Here is a 20,433-nt window from a genome sequence, read left to right as displayed (position 1 = left end):
TTGTGGAGTTGTTGGATAGTGTATTTGATGAGTTTGATGAGGGAAAAGCCAAGAAATCCCATAATGAGCCTCCGTAGCGTAGCTCTGAGCAGCTCACGGCTCTGCTCCGCCGTTCTAAAAATAGCTTGCACCGACAATTAAAGGTAACGAACCCACTGCTATGACTATAGGGATTATGACAATGGGCCAATTTTCCAAAATATTGAACTATCCCTTTAACAAACCAGTTCAAACTCCAGAAACACCTGTAACTCCCTCAGAGCTCAGGACGTCTGACTGAAACTGATTCACTTTATTTAAACTCACATTAACTTAACTTTAACTTCACTTTCCAAGATGTTGCATTTGCATTTGCATTTGCAGCCGTGAAAAAACTCCACGTATAATAAATCCCATGTCAGAAAAAAAAGAAAAAAGCTTCACTTTGGCTTCGCTCTCCGTCAGTAAACACAATATTTTCTCATATAATGCCTTTTTGATTTCGGAGCAAAAAAAAAAAAAAAGCCACTGCGGCGTTTCAGGCTTCGTTAGCTGGCCTGAGAGAAGAAAGAAAAAAAACAAAAAACACACAACAACAGCTCTGAATTGTTGGTATTTTTCTGTTTTGTAGGACCCCAGTGATTTATATCCCACAGTGAGACGGAGCTGGGTATTTATTTGCTCAGAGTCCAGATCCAGCAGTGGAGCTCGTCGTCGTCTGCAGCGTATTAGATGCCTCTTAAAAAAGTTGCCTCTGTTTATGACATCTGTTTTTATTAATGAACGTCGGAGCAGGGACACATGAGCATGTTGTTTACCGGCGGCGCTGGTACTATAAGTCAAACAGACGGCGGCCAAAGCATCTGACTCAGTTTCCTCTTCAGATGCATCGAGCATCTGTTTCTGCAGCCTGAGAAAGAAAAAGGAGAAGAAAAAGAAAAAAGAAGCAAATAATTAAATCGATTGTCTCCTAACCTGTTTTCAATTCAACACACACAGGAGGCCGCCGACTTTTTAACAGCTCGGCGTCCGTGGAGCCGTTGTGTTCCCTCCCACAGGTGTCTGCAGCGGGAATGTGGCTCGTTTGTCAGAGTGTCAGAGGAGAAGCTCAGGGCTGCTGACTGACTCGCCACCGCCAGAGAGAGAAAAGAGACAGAGAGAAAAGAAAAGAGCAGTTAATCCAGAAGTGACAGCTGTTGCACAATGTGTTACCAGTGTGAATTATTTGTGTTACATAATGCTGTAAAACTTTCTGCTGTATAAACATCTTTGTCGACTGTGAGAGTTGTGTGTTCTCCTGCTCCTCACTCTCCTTCTTATCCTTCTTATTCTTCCTCTTATTCCTATTCTCTCTGCGCACACACACACTTACATGGTTCATATAGAGAGCCTACAGTAAGCAGAAGCAGGAAGTAACGGTCGCCATGGGACCTCGAGTCGGAAAAAAAACTCTCCATGTAAGCGAACGGGAGTCAAAGTTTTATTTCGTGATCCGATTGAATTGAAATTGATAAAAAATATGACCTCTACCTGTTTAACCCTCCTGTTCCCTTCCTCCATCCTTCCTTTCTCCCTTCCTTCTTTCCACAATCCTTTTTCCCTTTTTTCCTTCCTTCCTTCCCTTCGTCCTTCCTTCTTCTTCCTTCCTCTTTTGATCCAATTGACCTGATCTGTTCCCTACCTCCATCTTTCTTTCCTTCCCTTTCCCTTCCTTCTTTCCCTTCTTCCTTCCTTCTTCTTCCTTCCTTGAACAAATCTGCTCTCTCCCTCCATCCTTCCCTCCCTCCCTCCATCTATCTTTCCTTCCTTCCTTCCCTTCATCCTTACTTCTTCCTTCTTTTTTGACCCAATCTGTTCCCTCCCTCCCTCCATCTATCTTTCCTTCCTTTTTCCCTTCCTTCTTTCCTCCCATCGTTCCCTTTATCTTTCTTCCCTTCCTTCTTTCCCTTTGTCCTTCCTTCTTTTCATCTATCCTTCCTTCCTTCCTTCCTTCCTTCCTTCCTTCCTTCCTTCCTTCCTTCCTTCCTTCCTTCCTAACTTCCTTCCTTTCATCCTTAACGCATTTGGTGTCTACACTGCAAAAACTCAGAATCTTTCCAAGATTACGTATTTGTCTTATTTCTTGTCAAAATGTAAAAAAAAAAATCTCTTTCTACTTAAAATAAGACTCGTCACCTAAAAATTAACTTGTTTTAGATCATTTTCACTTGTTTCGAACAAATTTTTAATTGAAATCAGTAGAAAAATCTGCCAGTGAAAGCAAGTTTTATGGTGGTTGTCATAAGAAAAAGAAAAACTTGCTCCACTATCAGATTTTTCTACTTATTTCAATTAAAAATCTGCTTGAAAGAAGTAAAAAGTGTCTAAAAACAAGCTGCTTTTTATGGAATGAGTCTTATTTTAAGTATTATGAGATTTGTTTTGACTAGAAATGACATTTTGACTAGAAATAAGACAAATATTCTTGGTAAGATTTTGAGTTTTTGCAGACACCTACGCCTACACCTGGAGTCTTTCTGGTTACGGATTCTTCGGAATTTTATTTTACAATACTGTAGTTTTACAACAAACTGCTGATTTCTCTTCATGAAACGTGATGTTTTAAACAGGTAGAGGTCGTATTATTTTCTCATGACACAATTCAATCGGATCACGAAATAAAACTTTGACTCCCATTCACTTACATGGAGACTTTTTCCGAATTGAGCTCCCATGGCGACGTTACTTCCTGCTTCCACTTATAGGCTCTCTGTAATAGTGTGCACACAACCAGGTGTCCCTCCTCTCCATCTCTCTCTGACTCCTCCTCCTCCGTCCCTCTGCAGGCAAGGAGTGTAAGACCACGGCCATGGCCGACATGGTGCTGCTGGTCGACGGCTCCTGGAGCATCGGACGCATCAACTTCAAAACCATCCGCAACTTCATCTCCCGCATGGTCAGCGTGTTCGACATCGGACCGGACCGCGTCCAGATCGGTAACCTTTTCCTTTTCTTCTTCTTCCATTTTGTTTTGTTTTTTGCATCTGAAAGAGCAAAGTCTGAACTACATGTCCCAGATGTTGTTGTGAAAACAGACGAATAACGACCCATCACTTGATTTAAGCCTCGTCTGTTCTTTGCTGTCCCATCTAAGTCCATGCTCTGATGAAGGCCCAGTCCCATTGCTCTTCCCTTAAAGGGATAGTTCAATATTTAGTCAGATCCTCCTCTCACCATAATAACCCCTATAGTCATAGCAGTTGGTTTGTTACCTTCAGTTATCGGCAGAGACGTGAGCTGCTCAGTGAACACAATGTTGGTGAACGGTACAGGTCCCCTGTCCCTCATCAAACTCATCAAATACACAATCCAACAACTCCACAACGCTCATGAGACAGAGTTGTTTAAGGAGGCAAATGCTGGCTTCATGTGTTGTAAAGTTGCATGCAATTATACATGATATAACGTGGTGAATGGGAATGTGCAGGTCACAACTTGTCCACCAGAGCGTTGTGGAGTTGTTTGATAGTGTATTTGATGAGTTTGATGAGGGACAGGGGACCTGTACCGTTCACTGGGCAGCTCACGTCTCTGCTCCGCTGATCTCAAAACAACATGCACCGATAATTAAAGGTAACGAACCTACTGCTATAACTATAGGGGTCATGGTGAGAGGAGGATCTGACTAAATGTTGAACTATCCCTTTAGCACTTGGTTTCCAGGCTGGTTTTATGGGTTGAAAAGCACTTTTACTTTGCTCTTTATTTGAATTAGGACACCCCTGCCTTTACAGGAGAACGTGCAAAACTGTGTGCTCCTACTGCTTCATTTACTCTACTGGATCGATGTCGGTTGTCGTTGTTTTCCTGACACGTTGCTGTGTTGTCGTTGTTCATCCTGCAGGTCTGGCTCAGTACAGTGGAGATCCAAAGACGGAGTGGCACCTGAACGCCCACCCGACCAGGGCCTCGCTGCTGGACGCCGTCAACAACCTCCCGTACAAAGGAGGAAACACCATGACAGGTGATTAAGACACTCTCACTGCAAAAACTCCAAATCTTTCCAATAATATTTGTCTTATTTCTTGTCAAAATGTCTCATTTCTAGTCAAAACTAAACTCTTTCCACTTAAAATAAGACTCATCACCTAAAAATTAACTCGTTTTCAGATCATTTTCACTTGTTTCAAACAAATTTTCAATTGAAATAAGTAGAAAAATCTGCCAGTGAAAGCAAGTTTTTTGTGCTTGTAATAAGAAAGAAGAACTCTTTTTCTACTTATTTCAAGTGAAACTTTGCTTGAAAGAGGTAAAAACAAGCTACTTTTTAATGTGATGAGTCTTATTTTAAATAGAATTAGATTTGTTTCGACTAGAAATAAGATAAATATTCTTGGTAAGATTTTGAGTTTTTGCAGTGTATGGCGATTTGTCGAAGATTTATTTTCGGTGTTGAGCTGAGATTCAAACTTCCACCTCTTTTGTTCCCCCGTGGTGGTGCAGGCATGGCTCTGAACTACATCCTCCAGAACAACTTCAAGCCCAACGTGGGGCTGCGACCCGACGCCCGCAAGATCGGCGTCCTCATCACAGACGGAAAGTCTCAGGACGAGATCATCGTCAACTCTCAGAACCTGAAGGACAGCGGCATCGAGCTCTACGCCATCGGTGAGCGGCTCCACCACCGCCAGAAGAGAGTTCCTTTAACTTTATTTAACTTTTAGAGGCGTAGATCTGAAGGTGTGTGTGTGTTTTTTTTTTTTTCTCCTACAGGTGTGAAGAACGCAGACGAGAACGAGCTGCGGACCATCGCCTCCGACCCCGAGGACATCCACATGTACAACGTCAACGACTTCCAGTTCCTGGTGGACATCGTGGACGAGCTGTCCGAAAACCTCTGCAACAGCGTCAAGGGTCCAGGTAGGAAAACACCGGCTCTAAAGGCAGAAAGCACATTATTTATTACAGTATAGAAGCATTTTTCCCCCTCCAGATTAAAGGAATAGTTCACCAAAAAATGAAATTCTGTAGTTTTTTATTCCTCAAAGTGCATCTGGAGACCCGGGAGGACGGTTCGTAGTCCAACGAAAACTTTATATGAGAGTACACTGCAAAAATTCAAAATCGTTCCACGTATATTTGTCTTATTTCTTGTCAAAATGTCTCATTTCTAGTCAAAACTAATCTCTTTCCACTTAAAATATGACTCATCACCTTAAAAATTAACTTGTTTTTAGATCATTTTCACTTGTTTCAAACACATTTTTACTTGAAATAAGTAGAAAAATCTGCCAGTGAAAGCAAGTTTTTTGTGCTTGTAATAAGGAAAAGTGAAAATATGCTTGAAAGAAGGAAAACGTGTCTAAAAACAAGCTGCTTTTTAATGTGATAAGTCTTATTTTAAGTATAATGAGATTTGTTTTGACTAGAAATTACATTTTGACTGAAAATAAGACAAATATTCTTGGTAAGATATTTGATTTTTTGCAGTGTAATAGGGCCTGACACATAAAAACGTCCATAAAACTACACAAAAATCGTTTAATATTCCTCCACACTGCTCGTCCACTGCAATCCAAGTGTCCTGAAGGGATGTAGTCCAGAGTTTACTGGAAACGACGTCATATGATGAATTTCATTTTTTGGTGAACTATTCCTTTAACACAAATGAAGATAAATACAGAAATGAATCAACTGTTTTATGTCTGTGAGGGAAAAAACTGTGCCTCATCTTTCCATGAATAAAACTCAACAGACTGGTTCATCTTCATTTAGAGGCATTTTCCTCATGCTGCCGCTATAAATAACAAAAACCTCCTTAATATGAGGATGAATTGTTTCAGATTTTTCCCCTTTAAAACGAGCTTTGATGGTTTTTTTATGGTTCAAACAAGTCGACTGGAGTTTGGCCGCTGCTTCTCCTCCTCCTCCTCCTCGCAGCTTATTCTTAAAATGCCGCTGAGTCAGATTTACACCTTTTAGTAATTACTGGTGTTTGAGGTCAGATGGAAAAGTTTGTAGCTCCAGAAACTTCGACTTTTCCGGAATTTAGAAAACCACAGCTTTTAAGAGTGACAACCGTAAATTAAAACGATTTTACAACAGTGCTCTCGGGCGGTTTTTAACTTGATGCTCCGGGGCGTGAGACGCTTCTTAAAACTTCAGCCTGAGTAAAGACACATCAGCAGAAAAAAAAAATGACCCGTTTGAACTGTGACGACAAAAACATCGTCTTTAATTCACAAATCAAGTCGACTCTGAGAAAAAAGACCAGCAGGACTCAAACAAAGAGATAAATTTGTAGATAAATTTGACAATCTCGATTATTTCTGACCACCAAAGGATGTTGGAACGCACATCTGAGCATCTGATGGGAACTTTTCTTTGGAAGTGTTTCTTATCCGTAAATCAATTTTAAGAGGAAATACGAAAAAAGATTTACAGCGCAGGCAGAGAGAGAAAAAGAGGGTTTGAGTGCGAGCAGCTGATGTGTACAGTGGAGCAGCAGCAGCAGCAGCACTTTGTCAGATTTGTGGCGTCAGGGTTCACGGTGTGAAATACTTTGACGTGTCGATTCATATCCGCGCTGCTGTTTTTCGTTTTCCAACCGTCAGGAATTGAACTGGCGCCGCCCACCAACCTGGTGACCTCGGAGGTGACCCACCACTCCTTCCGTGCCACCTGGACGGCGCCCGCCAGCCCCGTGGAGAAGTACCGCGTCACCTACGTGAAGGCGGCCGGAGGGACCGCCGAGGAGGTGAGAAAAAGACAACCAAAACATCGCTTTATCTGGAGAAACACAAACCAAATCTGGTGTTTTGAACTTTTCCCCGATGCTCCTGAACGCAGCGTAGTAGTAGCTGTTAAAGCTGGGAATAATCTATATTTTTCCTTGTTGTCAACATAATCCCAAAACAAAACAATCACAGTGATGTGATGCATGTGAGCCGCCGCACTGTTGTTCAAACACTATTAAAGACACATCAGCGGGTCACAGGTTCATTCATCAGCACCAACACGCATCAAAACCACTCAGCCTTTCAAAATAACACATGTGTGAGCTGTTTTTAAAGATGCAGTAGAGAGTTTAGATCTAAAACCTTCTAAATGTATTACATAAAGAGCTATTCCTCTTTATTCGAATGGGACAGTGCACACTAATGGACATCATAATGTAAATATGCTTGATGATTATAGCAAGATGCAAATTTCCAAAAACAGTTCAACAGCAGTACACATTACACATACTGTAATATAAAAGAGAGAAAAAAAGTAGACAACACAAAAAGGCAACTATAACAATGAAAAACATATTGAGAAACACATTCCACCATAAGAGTTTCCTTTTTTGGGAAATAAAGTACATAAGTGCTGGGTTAAAAAGTGCAGAAGTACCAGGTTGTATTGCACGACGATGCCCTATAAGAGTATTTATCTGAAAGTGCCAGATAGTATTGCCCTAAAGTGCACATTGTGTCTTGCCTCACTCCCTAGTCCATGACCAGCAGATAGACACCATCCTTTCGACTGTGCGTGCAGTAACAAGGGAGATAGAGCCGTATCGCTGTAATTAGCTTAGCTCAAACACTGGAAGTGTATGGGTAGTGTTAACCTGCCTCCACCTAAAGTCATCAGAGAAACTCTTCAGCAACTCTAAACGGAAACCGGCGGGCCGATCTTCGTCTCAGAGCTGACAAAACTCTCCGGTAAGGCATCTTGAGCGGTCAAATGCCGCTAACGGGACGAGATCGGTCAAAACGGAGGGTTCAAGCAAAGACGGTTTATTTTGGTTCAAGCTAGCTACATCGAGGGTAGGTTAGCTTCCTATTTCAAAGTAAAAGCACAAATTCTATCGTCATGGGTTTCTGTATGTAAAGGGCAACGGGTGTTTTATTTTGTGAAAGTAACCAGAAGTGCGTTGGTCACAACGGCTAGCTTGAGTAGCGCCGAATTCGTCCGAACAAAATTGTAAACAGCTGGTATTTAGACAAATTAACGACACACTGCTGATCTAAACGGCTACTTTCTCACCTAAACATGTTTGAAATGTGGATAAAGTGATATATTTACAGAGTTTAGAGCTAAAATTAAATCAGCTTCTGACTGCTGATTTCAGCTCAGGTAGCAGGCAGGCTAACACTACCCATACACTTCCAGTGTTTGAGCTAAGCTAATTACGGGCGATACGGCTCTATCTCCCTTGTTACTGCACTCACAGTCGAAAGGATGGTGTCTATCTGCTGGTCATGGACTCGGGAGTGAGGCAAGACACGAAAAAAAATGTTGGTGTATCCCTTTAAAGCTGAGTTGTGGCCTGTTGTTCCAGGTAGAAACAATCAGATAATAGTTTCATGGAGGCTCATTAGTAAAAGCTGCTGCAGACTCTTGATGTGCTCCGTGTGTTGGAGCTGGATATCAAACAGCATCTTGTTTGTTTGTTTATTTACCTCCTCTTCCGTGTGTAACAGGTAATTATTCTGATCTGTGAGGTTTTTACGACTTCCTGTGAGTTTAGATAATGACGGGTTGTCTCTTCACTCACACTGACCTCCACCTGCTGCTTGTCGTCCTGTTTGGATGAAGCTCACATCGCAGGTTAGAGGAAACCGAGTCCGACTCTTGAAAGTGTTTCCACATACCCGGGTCTGGCTTTTATTCAACGCCCGTGTTTACTCCCCCCACCCCCCCTCCACTCCAACCCCCCCCTCATCAGGAAACTGGAATCTGGATCCCAGTTGCTCTGGTGAAGCTGCGTTTAGTTTACACTTAACCTCCTGTCAGACCGGCACTGGGTCGTTTCCACCCTCTCTGCTTTTATTGGAGCCTGTGTGATGAGAATCGGACTCGTCTGAATGAAACCGAGCAGAGTTTCCACTGGGTCCGCTTTAGGTTTAACCTCGTAGACCTCACACTGGGTCCAGACCCCCCCTTCACCCTCCCTTCTCCCCCTCCTCCTTCCTCTTTCATCTGTTTATATGACGACGCTGTATGAAGCACATGCATATGAACCAGAAAGAAAAGCATGTGTAATACATGATAGTTACATGCTGGGTGTTTACAGAGCAGAGAGTCTTATCTCTCCAGTGATTTACAACCACTGCAACTAGAGCAGGAGGGAGGAGGAGGAGGAGGAGGAGGAGGAGGAGGAGGAGGAGGAGGAGGAGTAGCAGCAGGAGGAGGAGGGTGAAGGCTGAGGAACGATGCCAAGAGATGAAGCAAATGTGTAGCTGAAGTATTCATGTGTTAGGGAGGAGGCAGGAAGTAGAGCCGTCAGATGTAGTAGGTCTTAAATTAGATGGGATAAAATGGGATGGGATGAGATGAGATGGAATTAGATAGGATAACATTGTTTAAATTGAAATGGGATGAGATGAGATGGGATAAAATGGGATGAGATAGAATGGGATGGGATAACATGGGATGGGATAACATGGGATGAGATGAAATGGGATGAGATTAGATGGGATAAAATGGAATAAGATTGGATGAGTTGGGATAAAATGGGAAGGGAAGAGATGGGATAAAATGGGATGAGATTAGATGAAATAGGATGAAATGGGATGAGATGGGATGAAATGAGATGAGATAACTCTTTAAATTGGGAAAATTCACAAATAACAATCGATCAAACACAGATGTATGAAAACAGAATCAGAAATACATCGGTAAAGTTTCACGTCTGAATGAGCTGCTAATCAAAGCCACACACTTTTATTCATCATGTCCTCACATCGTTGTTTCTTCTATTTGGGACAGAGACTCCAAGTGAAGTCAGGAGTCATCGTCTCAAAGTCAAAGTGAGAGTCCAAAAAAAAAAAAAAAAAAAAAGCCAACTTCACAACAAAACGTCTGTGTTGTTTTCAGTGAGAGATGATTCATGTCTGATCGTCGGTGCAGTTTGACTTCACACAGCTGACAACGTTTACTCACACACTCTCACTCACACACACACACTCACACATCTGTCTCAGTCAGCGACCTGACACGAGGCTTCACCAGAGGAATGCACATCGATCGTCTCCTCCACCGCCACAGTCCCACAACGGAAAAATTGTTTTATGAGACAAACGATAACTACTGTGACCAATAAATCCACACTCAGACTCCTGAGGGTCCTCGCCCTGGATCCTGCTGCTCGCTCTCACCACTTGTTTCCTGTTTGTCTGAGCGCTGTCACTCAAACGCAGACCCCAAAAAATATCTGAAATACTACGAGAGCTAAAGACTCAGAGAGACTTCGATAGTGGAATTTCTTTTTTTTTTGTGACAACTTTAAATCTGGATGTGGATCGATTTAAAAAGAACAGACCTAAAAAATATTGTTTTTGTGCGAGCAAAAAGGAATAGTCCAAATAGTTTCCAACCTAAATTAATTTTCTTGACGCAATTGTCTGTGTTTCGTCTCAACGAAGATCAAAACAGGTCAAACTGAAACAATATTAACAGAACGTTACCAGACGGAGTTGTTTTTCGAGGCAAATGCAGAGACTGCTTGATGAAAAACTGCATCCAACGGGAACACGCATCAGTGGTTTTGCATGAATTTCCCTCTAAAACAACTCCGTCTGGTAACGTTGTGTTATTATCTCATAGCGTGGTGAATGTGCAGGTCACAACTTGTCCACCAGAGCGTTGTGGAGTTGTTGGATTATGTATTTGATGAGTTTGATGAGGGAAACCAAGAAATCCCATGAGCCTCCGTAGCGTAGCTCTGAGCAGCTCGCGGCTCTGCTCCGCCGTTCTAAAAATAGCTTGCACCGACAATTAAAGGTAACAAACCTACTGCTATGACTATAGGGATTATAGCAATGGGCCAGTTTGCCAAAATGTTGAACTATTCCTTTGAATGTCTTTAGCAAACTCATAACCTCATGAAAATTAATGCACACATCAAGAATGTTGAGTATTTACATCTGATAGGGGTCTAGCATGTTGGAGGCGGGGCCAAATGCCTCAATAGCGCCCCCTTGAATCGTTCAAAAACCCCTCCACATAGGGGTTGTTTTGGAGTAGGCGGTTGAAAATCGATGGACATAAAGAAAATGTCCAGACGCACAGAAAAGTCTCTTGCACCAATGGTCAATAACCAAACAGGAAGTCGGCCATTTTGATTTTAACGATCCAGTTTTGGAGATTTACACGCTGGATGGATGGATCGATGGATGGATAGATGGATAGATACAACGATAGATAGATAGATAGATAGATAGATAGATAGATAGATAGATAGATAGATAGATAGATAGATAGATAGATAGATAGATAGATAGATAGATAGATAGATAGATAGATAGATAGATAGATAGATAGATAGATAGATAGGACGATGGATGGATGGATGGATGGATGGATGGATGGATGGATGGATGGATGGATGGATGGATGGATGGATAGATAGATAGATAGATAGATAGATACAACGATAGATAGATAGATAGATAGATAGATAGATAGATAGATAGATAGATAGATAGATAGATAGATAGATAGATACAACGATAGATAGATAGATACAACGATAGATACAACGATAGATAGATAGATAGATAGATAGATACAACGATAGATAGATACAACGATAGATAGATAGATAGATAGATAAATAGATAGATAGATAGATAGATAGATAGATAGATACAATGATGGATGGATGGAAGGATGGAAGGATAGATAGATAGATAGGTGGATGGATGGATGGATGGATGGATGGATGGATGGATGGATGGATGGATGGATGGATGGATGGATGGATAGATAGATAGATAGATAGATAGATAGATAGATAGATAGATAGATAGATAGATAGATAGATCTCTCTCCGTCTGTCTGTGTTTGTTTGTTGTTCCTCCTCTGGCTGTGGTTCGGCAGCAGGACGGAGCAGGAATGTGACAGCGTTTAGAGCCAAGTTGGACGTCCCACACGGAGACTTTTCTTTCCCACCATGCATGCATGCACATGAACGCAGCACGATAGCTTTGTCTCAACAGCCCATAATCATCCAAATGGTAGAAGAAATAGAGAGAAAGAGACAGAGAGAGCTGGAGCCTGACAGACCACGATGATCTGATCGATACCAACGCCAGAGCAGACAAAGAGCCTCTTCTTCCTCTGATGGGCCGTAATATTCTGTTTTATGCTCAAACTGAAGACGACAGCCATCGACCAGAGAGATGATTCAAACATTCACAAGAATCTGTCTGAATCGTTGAGTTTTGTTTGACTTAGTGAGTTTTCAGTCATTATCTCACATGCCAACACTTTTCATTACCAGTTCTTCTGAATCAGAAATCCTCAGAGCCTCAGATCAGACTGTGTTTGGACTTCCCTGATTAGTAACTGGAACATCTTCCTCCCGACCTGCTCTACCTTCATCCCCGTTTCTACTCCTTCTTGTTTGATGCTCAGCGACATAATTAGCTCAGAAATCTGAGCAAGCTGCTCCGACCACACAGAGCCTTTTGAAAAAGAACAAACACTTGGCGCCTTCTCGCTTCATCAGCCTCCACTTCCTGCTCCACTGCACTTCACACTCACTCAGACCAGGTAAACCATGCAGAGCAGGTTTGATTGGAGGGATTGTTTATTTATTTATTCATTTATTATTGCTAAGACATTCCCAGAGTTCTCAAATATCCAAACACAAACAGCTGAACATTTAATAAAACCCACTTTAAAATCAACAACTGATCAAAGAAATGAAGATGCACATCAGCTTTAATGCATGTTACTGTTCAACATGTACTGGCTCGGTCAGAGAGCTGCAGTGATTCATCAATCTATCATTTAATTGAAGAGGTTTTCACACCGACCTCCTTTGGTACCAGACTTTTGGACTTTTCTGTTTGATCTGAACCAGATTTACAGCTGTGAAAGCTCTGCAGACCAAAGACCTGAAATCTGGTCTGGTCTGACCAAAAGACCTGGTCTAGGTCAAACTAATCCATGGTTCAGACTTTTGCAGTGTGATGCTTTTTTTTTCTCAATGGTTGGGACTTTTGTGGCTTTGGTAGCGATGACATCAGGATAACAGGATAATTATCGCTCAAGGTCAAGGTCAGGTTTATTTATAGAGCACCTTATAAACAACCTAATAATAACAATAAAATGCAATGATACATTTAAAAAAAGACAATTTCAGCAACGATAGAGATAAATACATACAACAAGAGAACACATTTTTGTCTCACACAGGTCTGAACGCCTGGGAGAAAAACCTCCAGTTGTTCATCCATGTTTACTAGATGGCTGCTTTTCTACCGAGTTAATCTGAGCAGAGCTTTGGCGACCTAGCGACTACGTCTTAATGCACGCCAGTTTACAAACCAATCAGTGTTCAGAGTAGGGAGACGCAGCAGCATATGTGATGAGGACAGGACGTCAACATGTCTTCAACAGTTCATCCGGATCAGATGGAGACGATGGAGCAGAAACAGAAAAGCAGAAAAGTTAATTCCTACCATTTTCTGCTCATCTGTGTTTCTCTGGTCGTCTTGTTATATTTGTTTATATAACTCAGCTCCTACAGGATGATAACCCGTCCTCTGTCCTCTCAGCTGCTGGTGGACGGGACCGTCACCACCGTGGTCCTGGACAAGCTGACCCCCGTGACCGAGTACGTGGTCAACGTCTACGCCTTGGTGGGCGAGGCCAGCGCCGAGCCCCTGAAGGGCTCCGAGACCACCTGTAAGTCTGATCCACCTTCTCCTCCTTCTTCCTCTGTTTCCTCTGGTCACTTCCTGTCTGAAGACACTTCCTGTTGCGTGTCTTTAACGGGACACATGGGAGCATCGTCTCTCTGCTGTGGGAAACGTCTTTCATGTTTCCTCTATACGCTCCGTCAGATAAACAAGTCGCTGTCTCTGCTCCACACACCCAGCGCTCTGTTTACACTTCGTATATTTAGCATCTGATCTGAGGCGGAAAACCGTTTAACACAAACAGCGTCCCATGATGCAATGCTGTTGAGCTGCGGTGGGTGAGGACGACAGTTAAAGAGTTATTTATCTGGCCTGTGGTCTCTGCGTCCATCTTAAATAAACTGATAAAGTTTAATGAGGTGTTAAGTGCACGGCTCTAAGTGCTTTTTATTTGCACATTTGTCCTTTAATGTTCACTTTATTTGTTCTTAAATGTGCAACTGATTTTTTTTTTTAACAACGAGCTGTTTTTCCAGCGTCATAAAACAATAACTGATTGTTCCATCACTTCGCTGTGGTTGTATTTACTGTCATTTCTTAAACTCACACTCCGTTAGGTCTCTAATATCTGTGAGCACAGAGTCTGGACGACAGGCCGGTGTGAAGGACGCTGAGCAGACCCTCCACTTTATAAAACCTGTTTCACAATAAAGCTCTGTTAAATGCACATGAGAAATCAGATTATAACATCTTGTATCAATCTTAGAAATAAGATGTCATAGTTTCAGTTTTAGTCTGACTTTTAGATTTGATTAGAAGGAGCTGAATCTACAGTTTCCTCTCACTAATACTTTCCCCGTCTGTTCTGGAGCTCATTTTTTCACATCTACTTGTCCAAGAAGTCAGATTCCTGCAGCACAGATCTCTCTGCACCGACTTTGATTTGTATTAAAGGGATACGCCAACATTTTTTTTACGTGTCTTGCCTCACTCCCGAGTCCATGACCAGCAGATAGACACCATCCTTTCGACTGTGCGTGCAGTAACCATGGAGATAGAGCCGTATCGCCCGTAATTAGCTTAGCTCAAACACTGGAAGTGTATGGGTAGCGTTAGCCTGCCTCCTACCCGAGCCGAAATCAGCAGTCAGAAGCTGGTTTCATTTGAGCTCTAAACTCTGTAAATATATCACTTTATCAACATTTCAAACATGTTTAGGTGAGAAAGTAGCCGTTTAGATCAGCAGTGTGTCGTTAATTTGTCTAAATACCAGCTGTTTACAATTTTGTTCGGACGAATTCGGCGCTACTCAAGCTAGCCGTTGTGACCAACGCACGTCCGGTTACTTTCACAAAATAAAACACCTGTTGCCCTTTACATACAGAAAACCATGACGATAGAATTTGTGCTTTTAGCCTACCTTGAAATAGGAAGCTAACCAACCCTCGATGTAGCTAGCTTGAACCAAAATAAACCGTCTTTGCTTGAACCCTCCGTTTTGACCGATCTCGTCCCGTTAGCGGCATTTGACCGCTCAAGATGCCTTACCGGAGAGTTTTGTCAGCTCTGAGACGAAGATCGGCCCGCCGGTTTCCCTTTAGAGTTGCTGAAGAGTTTCTCTGATGACTTTAGGTGGAGGCAGGCTAACACTACCCATACACTTCCAGTGTTTGAGCTAAGCTAATTATGGGCGATACGGCTCTATCTCCCTTGTTACTGCACGCACAGTCGAAAGGATGGTGTCTATCTGCTGGTCATGGACTCGGGAGTGAGGCAAGACACGTAAAAAAAAAAAATGTTGGCGTATCCCTTTAACTACAGTTTCCTCTCACTAATACTTTCCCCGTCTGTTCTGGAGCTTATGTTTTCACATCTAGGCTACTTCTAATCCAAGAAGTCAGATTCCTGCAGCACAGATCTCTCTGCACCGACTTTTGGTTTGTGTTAATCTCTGAATCCAAGTAAGGACAAAAAAATAAAATGTTCAATCAGTCAAAACAAACAAAAATAAACAAACCTATAAAAACAATCCTTTAAAAAATAAAAGTCCTGACATCTGATACCAAAAAAATCCTGCAGATCAAAAGCTCTGGAGTTTTATGATCTCCCTGGGACGGCCTGGGACTTTCTGCAGTCTGACCCCGGTGTCGCCTGTTTGTGTCGTTATCCTTTTATGGAGCCAAAAAAACCTCCTCTGAATATTAGATATCAGAACGAGGTCCGGCGGTTTGATTCCCGCTCCGTGTCCTCGGCCGCCCGCTGCTGCTCCGACGCATCACATCAAAGTGTCCGGTTTCTGTTGTTCCACCGGGAACACGGAGGACACGTCGCTCTCTGAGGCCGCGGCTTCACGCTGACTCACATCAAAGTGGTTCGCTGCTCTGACTGTGACTCTGTTTGTGTGTGTTTTTGTGTGTGTTTGTGTGTGTTTTTGTGTGTGTGTGTGTGTGTGTGTGTGTGTGTGTGTGTGTGTGTGTCGCCTCAGTGCCGCTGACGGCCGCCACCAACATGAAGGTGTACGATGAGACCATGACGACCATGAGGGTGAAGTGGGAGGCGGCGGGCGGCGCCACCGGCTACATGCTGCTCTACAAGGCCCTGAACGCCACCGACACCCAGCTGGAGAAAGAGGTGAGGGGATGCTGCCTTCAGGTGCAGCGGGAAAAAGCAGTTTGAAAGCAGTTTAATTGAGTTTATCAGACTTGAGGTGGAAGATCATGAGCTCTTAGAGTTTTCAGCTGATGATGCTGAAAAGATTCTGGTTCTTGTTTGGCTTCACTCGTCTATAGTTTAGTCTCCGTAGTCTGAATTCATTTTCTTTTTTCATTTTATTTGTTAGTTCGAGTCCTGGGAATTGGAAAGGAGCAGGATGAAGAGATTGTATAATACCTGCTCCTTTCTTAAAACAAAACGTTTACATCAAAATGAAATGCCATAATAATGAAACGGTTTACAGCCAACAATATACAAATCAAAAATCCATAACTATTCTACGACAGAGTATTAGGGCCACATTGACAAATAAAAAAATCACAAACTTTGAGAATAAAGTCGTAAATTTACGACTTTAAAGTCATAAATTTACGACTTTATTCTCGAAGTCTGTGTTTTTGTTTTTCTTTCTCAATGTGGCCCTAATAATCCGTTGTAATATTCTTTTTTATTAGATGATTTTATATAATTTCCCTATTTTTTTTACTTTTACATCCTCTTGATCTGAAAAACATTTGTGCAGCTTTTGTCTTCCTTTGAATTCCATTTTTTTTTACACCCACCACAGAAATACACATTTGTTTTAACTTAAATCTTTGCTATTTTGGTGCTAAATTACATTTCCTCCTGTGAAACTGATACAAATAACTTCTGCAAATGTGCAGGTAAAAGTTTTCTTTCTGCTCCGTGTGAAACCGACAGCTTCCCCCAAATTCAGCTCCAACTGTTTGAGCTTCAACAGCCCTGAAATCAACACTGTGCACTTTTCTTTTCTGCAATAAAAACAGTGGCTTTATGTTACTCATATATATAGGTTTAGTGTCAACATTAAAATGCATAAAAATGGCCATGATCCCTGCAAATTCATTCCTGCACAAACTGTCCTTCAGACTTTAATGTGTGTGTGTATGTGTGTGTCAGCTTAGCGTTCTGCAGCTCACACAAAAAGCAGAACCCCTCACACACACACACACACACACACACATTTTGGGGTAATGGCAAAGATTAGCTCATGGCCTGAAGTCATGGGGGGATGATATAAGCAGAACAGATGCTGTATGGGATGGAAGTGAACGCCTCTGTGGTGTTAACCTACACAGCTGAGCAGGATGATTTAATGCAGGATGGAAAATATGCACCTGAAGCTGTGGAGCAGGGAATTATGGGTAGAAAATATCATGATTAAGTGGATTTCAATGTGTGTTTCTGGCATCTCCAGTCTGGAGTCTTGGTGCACTGATGGTTTTAAACCAGTGTTGTGTTCAGGGTCCTGCTCAGAGTCGTGAAGCTACTAGGTCGGTAAAACAACAGGCAAAACAGCAATCAAAGTGTATTTATATGAAATGATGAGGATGTATGTATTGTTTTCTCTGCTGTTTTTTGTTTCTTTGTTTCTCTTTTAAACATTCAGACCTGATCTGACCTACAACAAACAATTAAAAAAAACGAGTAGCTATACAGCACATTAGTCAAATATTTTAAATTTTCATTTAAATATCCAGTAGTTGGGGAAAAGTTCTTCATTTGTGGAATAATCAAAAGTTTAGTAACTTTATTAACTTTATCACTATAATGGTTTAAAAAGCAGATGCAAGATATAAATATAGTGTTGTCAGTTGTTCAGTGACAGAGTGTGAAGATGAATTTCCCTTATGGGACAATAAAGGCATTCTATTCTATATAAATGTATACAATGTAAATGTACTTTATTTATACAGCCCTTTACAACAATCCTTGCGGTGTACCAAAGTGCTTTACAGCAGGTAATAAATAAAAAGAAGAATAAGTAAAAACAATTCAAAACAATAAAAGAACAGTGAAAGCAATAAAATACAACACAATCAAATAAGATAAAATAAGATAAAACACATTTTGTTCCTGAATCCACCAAACTGCTGGGATCAGAATAATCCTGATGTTTTGGATCAAAGTTTCCTGATCCGACTAAAAGGTTTTGAACGACACAAATTGAGGGTTTGATCCAGATTAAAACCAAAGACTGGATCATGTGATCTTAATCTGATCCCAGAATCTGTTTTTAGTTTTGAAAGAACTCGTTTTCTAGATTTGATCCGATCAGTTATCCAAGATCCGATGTTTAACTCCAGTCTCTCCTCTTCCTCCTCGTCCTCCTGTAGGTTCGTGTCGGAGGAGACGTGTTGACCGTCCAGCTGGTGCAGCTGACGCCCAACACGGCCTACTCCATCACGCTGTACGCGCTGCACGGAGAAGCCGCCAGCGACCCGCTGGAGGGCCGAGGAGTCACCTGTACGTATCCACACCACAGCTGGACAGATGTTACTGTAGCAACCGTAGAGAGGAGACGACTAGAGATGAATAGAGAAGATGTTCATGAAGTGAAAATCTGTTTTTTAAAGGGATACACCAAAAAAAAATTTCGTGTCTTGCCTCACTCCCGAGTCCATGACCAGCAGATAGACACCATCCTTTCGACTGTGCGTGCAGTAACAAGGGAGATAGAGCCGTATCGCCCGTAATTAGCTTAGCTCAAACACTGGAAGTGTATGGGTAGTGTTAGCCTGCCTCCTACCAGAGCCGAACTCAGCAGTCAGAAGCTGATTTCATTTTAGCTCTAAACTCTGTAAATATATCACTTTATCCACATTTCAAACATGTTTAGGTGAGAAAGTAGCCGTTTAGATCAGCAGTGTGTCGTTAATTTGTCTAAATACCAGCTGTTTACAATTTTGTTCGGACGAATTTGGCGCTACTCAAGCTAGCCGTTGTGACCAACGCACTTCCGTTTACTTTCACAAAATAAAACACCCGTTGCCCTTTAGATACAGAAAACCATGACGATAGAATTCGTGCTTTTACTTTGAAACAGGAAGCTAACCTAGCCTCGATGTAGCTAGCTTGAACCAAAATAAAGCGTCTTTGCTTGAACCCTTCGTTTTGACCGATCTCGTCCCGTTAGCGGCAATTGACCGCTCAAGATGCCTTACCGGAGAGTTTTGTCAGCTCTGAGACGAAGATCGGCCCGCCGGTTTCCGTTTAGTGTTGCTGAAGAGTTTCTCTGATGACTTTAGGTGGAGGCAGGCTAACACTACCCATACACTTCCAGTGTTTGAGCTAAGCTAATTACAGGCGATACAGCTCTATCTCCCTTGTTACTGCACGCACAGTCGAAAGGATGGTGTCTATCTGCTGGTCATGGACTCGGCAGTGAGGCAAGACACACACACAAAAAAAAAAAAAGTTGGCGTATCCCTTTAAACGTTGATCTGTCAACGAGCGTTGGATAAAATATGTTTTCCTTAAAAGTAATTTGGGAAAAAGTGATGAGTCATGTGTATTTACAAGCTGCAGGATCTCACATCCTTTTGAAATGTCACTTTTTTATTTATTTTTTATTAGAAAAAGTAAAAAAAAAAAATGTTCTGAGCTTTTTTTGGAGAAGGTAGAATCTGTGTTTTATTTTTCATGTCAACAGTTGTTTTATAAGAGCTGCAGAGAGACAGATAGAAACCAGACTCGGCAGCACCAGCAGCTGCTCTTTATCAGCTGCAGCGTCACAGTCACTCAGCGTCTCCTCTGTCCTCACCCTCTGTCCTCACCCTCCTCTCCCCTCCTCCCCCCTCTCCTCCTCCATCACCCTCTCCCCTCCTCTCCTCCCCCCCCAGTGCCCGTTCCTCCCGCCGGGTCCCTGACCATCACCGACGTCACACACAGCACCATGAGGCTCAACTGGGACGCCGCTCCCGGGAACGTCCGCAAGTACATGATCACCTACAAACCAGATGGAGGAGACGTGAAAGACGTGAGACTCCTTTACCTCCTTTACCTCCTCTAGTTGTGTTGTTGTGTTGTTGTTGTGTTGTGTTGTTGTTGTGTTGGTGTGAGTTAGCGATGCAGATGAGGAGACGTGAACTCTCCTCGGTCGTGCAGAGGTTTCACATCAGTGCGAACAGTTTGTCTCAATTCAGAACAATTTGTTTTGCACTTTTTCTTTTTGCCAGACATCTTTTCTTTTCAAATCGGACTGATTTGTTGGACGGATGAACTTTATTATTTATTCCAGTGAAACTTTATTGCTTATTAGGCTTATTTGTTGATATTTCTAAAGTTGATCTCTAGATAAACTTGTGACCATTAATAACGAAGA

The 20,433-nt window shown here is 42.1% G+C and overlaps 1 protein-coding gene across 1 annotated transcript in view; it reads left to right on the top strand.

The window, feature by feature from the left end:
• Positions 1-20,433, top strand: part of col12a1b (collagen, type XII, alpha 1b) — a gene marked incomplete at its 3' end in the record, with an annotated part of 171,033 nt that overhangs the window by 45,986 nt on the left and 104,614 nt on the right. The window contains exons 17-25 of the mRNA XM_084000189.1: positions 2,805-2,954; positions 3,863-3,982; positions 4,462-4,626; positions 4,732-4,878; positions 6,573-6,715; positions 13,512-13,641; positions 16,081-16,226; positions 18,446-18,575; positions 19,952-20,088. Coding sequence (XP_083856315.1) covers positions 2,805-2,954; positions 3,863-3,982; positions 4,462-4,626; positions 4,732-4,878; positions 6,573-6,715; positions 13,512-13,641; positions 16,081-16,226; positions 18,446-18,575; positions 19,952-20,088 — 1,268 coding nt within the window. The remainder of the gene's footprint in view (positions 1-2,804; positions 2,955-3,862; positions 3,983-4,461; positions 4,627-4,731; positions 4,879-6,572; positions 6,716-13,511; positions 13,642-16,080; positions 16,227-18,445; positions 18,576-19,951; positions 20,089-20,433) is intronic.

This window comes from Trachurus trachurus (genome assembly GCF_905171665.1).
Source record: "Trachurus trachurus genome assembly, chromosome: 24".
In the NCBI taxonomy this organism is placed as follows: Eukaryota; Metazoa; Chordata; class Actinopteri; order Carangiformes; family Carangidae; genus Trachurus; species Trachurus trachurus.
The sequence above is the reverse complement of the archived record's forward strand: the minus strand, read 5'-3'. Positions and strand labels throughout refer to the sequence as shown.